This window comes from Limulus polyphemus, unplaced genomic scaffold, assembly GCF_000517525.1.
Source record: "Limulus polyphemus unplaced genomic scaffold, Limulus_polyphemus-2.1.2 Scaffold6015, whole genome shotgun sequence".
Lineage (NCBI taxonomy): Eukaryota > Metazoa > Arthropoda > Merostomata > Xiphosura > Limulidae > Limulus > Limulus polyphemus.
The window spans coordinates 28562-32898 of NW_013671625.1; the positions used below are offsets into that span (position 1 = coordinate 28562).

Sequence of the window (4337 nt, forward strand, 5' to 3'; positions counted from 1 at the left end):
CCTTAACCACCTGGCCATGCCGGGCCTACGATTAAGTAACAATGCCACTGTATTCACAGAGTTTACAAAAGTGTCTTGTTAGGACTGCGTTTTATTTCTGTTTGTTCGTAATTAAGCACAAAGCTACACAATGGGCTATCTGCGCTCTGTCCACCACGGGTATCGAAACCCGAATTCTAGCGTTGTAAGTCCGCAGACATACCGCTGTGCCACTGGCGTTTTATTTCTACTAGATAATTCTGAAAATTGAAAACAATTTTTGCATATATTCGAGTAATGTGGTGGGCAGGTACGTAATAAAAATAAGATAATTTAATTATCTTCTTTATCAACGGTGGTAAAGGGATGGAAAACAAACAAACGTACTCGAATGAATTGAAACCCTTCCACTGTATCAGTGTCAGCAGACACGCACCAGGCTGTCCACGCCGCAGAGTGGCGCCACTGCATAACCAGTAACTTCTTATTGACCGCTACTACTACCCGGAGGTGACTTCCACCCGGTCTACTCAGAGCATAGAGATGACAACCTACAGACATAGATGTTGAAAGTGAGTGAGTTATATAAAAAATTAGGCTGGAAGCGTACCAACAACTAGCGACATCTATCGCGTTACGTAACACATACACACATATTTTATTGAATACAACACAGTTCTCAATGATCACACTAATTACTAAGTTTACTTGCACTGTGTTTCATGCCAAAACAAAAATACTGATAACGACTATGACTAAATTTGGTTTATTCTTAGCATCAGGGAAAGAAAATATTCAATAAAAATAACGGAAAATCGTTAGAAAATGCTTCTAGTTCTAATTAGTTTACAAGTACGTGTGTAAATCTACACAAGGAGACAAAATTGAGAATTGATAACGTGAAGAACTTCGCAATACGTTAGTTTAATTGCTTAAGCTTGTTTGTTTTTGAAATTTCGTGCAAAGCTACACGAGGGATATCTGCGCTAGCCGTCCCTATTTTTAGCAGTCATCACCACCCACCGCCAACTCTTGGGCTACTCTCTTAGCAACGAATAGTGGGATTGACCGTCACATTATAACGCCTCCACGGCTGAAAGGGCGATCATGTTTGGTGTGACGGGGATTCGAACCCGCGACCCTCAGATTGCGGGTTAATAGCTTAAGTTTCACTTTTATTTATCAACTAACATTTATTCAGATTGCGGGTTAATAGCTTAAGTTTAACTTTTATTTATCAACTAACATTTATTCAGATTGAGGGGTTAATAGCTTAAGTTTAACTTTTATTTATCAACTAACATTTATTCAGATTGCGGGTTAATAGTTTAAGTTTAACTTTTATTTATCAACTAACATTTATTCAGATTGCGGGTTAATAGCTTAAGTTTAACTTTTATTTATCAACTAACATTTATTCCGTTTTTTTAAGTCCAAGTGTTATATAACTAAAAACAAAACAAACAGAACAGAATGCACACACACTACAGTAAAATATTTTAAGAAAGCACAAAAATAAGGGTAAATAAATTAGTGTTTATAGGTTAGATATCAATAATAGTTTGTAATTTTTTTCACAGGTTAACCAATGGCTTAGAACAGTGGTGCATAAACATTTTTTTTGTGTTCCCCCCCCTCTAAACATGCGTTTTGTTGCGCCCCCCTGTACTCCGTATAACTCCTTTGTGCGTATACTACATACGTCGTATTCCCTATGTTAACTGTTGTTTCTTTATTACTTTATTATAATCATAGTTTCACACCTGCCCTAACCACTCTTCTCTTTCCCTTGGGGAAGACCCCCTCAGTTTGCACACCACGGACTTAAGAGTAGTGGTTGAAATCTCCTGCTATTTCTTACATACTATTGACTTGTGTTGGAACGTATACAGTAAAATACGTATACAAGACGACAGTCACACAGGGTAGTTATAAACCCAAACAATACTACACCTCTTGTTCTCTCCAGCTTGTGTTCCTTGATGTCCAGTTTTCCTAGGATATTTTGGTCGTTTTGTTCTCTTAGAAAGTCCGAAAGTCTGAATACATGGATCTTACTGTCACGTCCTAGACGAGGCATTTGAGGTTTTTCAATTAAGCCATTGATATTAAATGAACTAGATGTGTTAACACTTCAAAAAAGAAATACAATTTCCAAACTATGGAACTAATCGCGCCCTCTATTGAAGAAAAGTAAAAATAAAGACATGAATTAAAATAGATAAAAACGGTTATATAAATTGAAAAAAAGTGAAAAACTGAGATTGCATGTCATCATTATCCCATGCTCCTAGTGTTGAGAGTACAAATTTACTTGTTTTATCCCATGCTCCTAGTGTTGAGAGTACAAAATTACTTGTTTTATCACATGCTCCTAGTGTTGAGAGTACAAAATTACTTGTTTTGTCACATGCTCCTAGTGTTGAGAGTACAAAATTACTTGTTTTACCACATGCTCCTAGTGTTGCGAGTACAAACTTACGTTTTAGTTTACTTGCAAATAACATAATATTTATGTTCTTGCTTGGAGGTGTTTTTTACCCAATTGTCCTTACAATGAATCACCTTTGCATGGAAATAATCTCATTAAACTCTTCGGAATTATGAAAGTTATTTTAATTTGAATAGAAGGCACAGAAATACCTTTATCTACTCTAAGCAGGAGGATTGCATGTGCTTCCACAACGCTCAGTTGTTTAGCTTGCACTGATCGGTCAAATATCATTCGATGGGTTGCGCCCTCTGTTAGAAGTATATGACAACATTATAATTACAATAGAAATTACATCATATCTCGAGCTAATTTTATATTAAGTAAAGAAAATTAAAATTACGTTATACTATATACTAAACCAGTTCGTTACGGTTTTCTTTTAAATTAAAAAGAAGTCATTATTTGTCAGTTAGAATTTTATAGTATTCCTTTCTTAATCTATAGCTAATTAAATTATATTTCGTTGAAAAAACAGGTTATCATAATTTGATTTGAACACCGATACGAATAATAAAACTATCAGTCTTTAATTTTATTACAGACTATTAGCAAAAATATATGAATTGTACCTTCGATTAAGAAGACACCTCCTTCGGTAGCTATAATTAATTTGTTTTCTCCTGAAAATAGAAATTAACGTGTAAAAATAGCTATAATTATTTTTTCCTGAAAATAGAAATTAACGTGTAAAAAATAGCTATAATTATTTTTTCCTGAAAATAGAAATTAACGTGTAAAAAATAGCTATAATTAATTTTTCTTCTGAAAATAGAAATTAACGTGTAAAGAATAGCTGTAATTAATTTGTTTTCTCTTGAAAATAGAAATTAACGTGTAAAAAAAGCTATAATTATTATTCTCCTGAAAACAGAATTAACGTGTAAAAACAGCTATAATTATTATTTTCCTGAAAACAGAATTAACGTGTAAAAACAGCTATAATTATTATTTTCCTGAAAACAGAATTAACGTGTTAAAACAGCTATAATTAATTTGTTTTCTCCTGAAAACAGAATTAACGTGTAAAAACAGCTTGATCCACATGTTACACAAAATAAATCCTACATACAAGAGTATAAATTCTTAGAATAATTTGTAGAAATTTAACGCTATATAATTGATCAACCGTTTTAATTGTAAATAAACGCTGTGAACACATAAATCAGAGGGGCTAAAATATTGAAACAAAAATAACAAATATTACTTTTGAGATTTACGAAGATAAAGAAGTTAAATTTGGAGAAATATGTTTTCAAAAGTTCATATGTTTATTTTTAAAAACCTCAATTTAGTTAATGAGTTAAATAATAAAGGTTTGCCATCATTCTGAAGATGCAAATATTTTTATGAAGTAAATTCTATCTACAATTAGCATAATAATGAAAAAAAAGCAACCCCCTTTTACCCCATGAATCTCCACAAATGACGTCATGCGGAAAATCCGGATAAAAACAATGAGGCTCCCAAGGCTGAAAAAATACGACAAAACATAGTTATAGTTAGAGCAACAACAATATCATCCCATACTCGGTGTTTAATAAGTTGTACTTTAACAAACAACAATACCATACCATACTCGGTGTTTAATAAGTTGTACTTTAACAAACAACAATACCATACCATACTCGGTGTTTAATAAGTTGTACTTTAACAAACAACAATACCATACCATACTCGGTGTTTAATAAGTTGTACTTTAACAAACAACCATACCATACCATACTCGGTGTTTAATAAGTTGTACTTTAACAAACAACCATACCATACCATACTCGGTGTTTAATAAGTTGTACTTTAACAAACAACCATACCATACCATACTCGGTGTTTAATAAGTTGTACTTTAACAAACAACCATACCATA

The 4337-nt window shown here is 32.9% G+C and overlaps 1 protein-coding gene across 1 annotated transcript in view; it reads right to left on the reverse strand.

The window, feature by feature from the left end:
- Nucleotides 1-4337, reverse strand: part of LOC106473260 (GTPase-activating Rap/Ran-GAP domain-like protein 3) — a 41509-nt gene that overhangs the window by 15336 nt on the left and 21836 nt on the right. Inside the window, exons 12-16 of the mRNA XM_022401733.1 lie at nucleotides 3879-3942; nucleotides 3043-3093; nucleotides 2623-2721; nucleotides 1933-2046; nucleotides 367-530 (exon numbers count right to left, since the gene is read on the reverse strand). Coding sequence (XP_022257441.1) covers nucleotides 367-530; nucleotides 1933-2046; nucleotides 2623-2721; nucleotides 3043-3093; nucleotides 3879-3942 — 492 coding nt within the window. The remainder of the gene's footprint in view (nucleotides 1-366; nucleotides 531-1932; nucleotides 2047-2622; nucleotides 2722-3042; nucleotides 3094-3878; nucleotides 3943-4337) is intronic.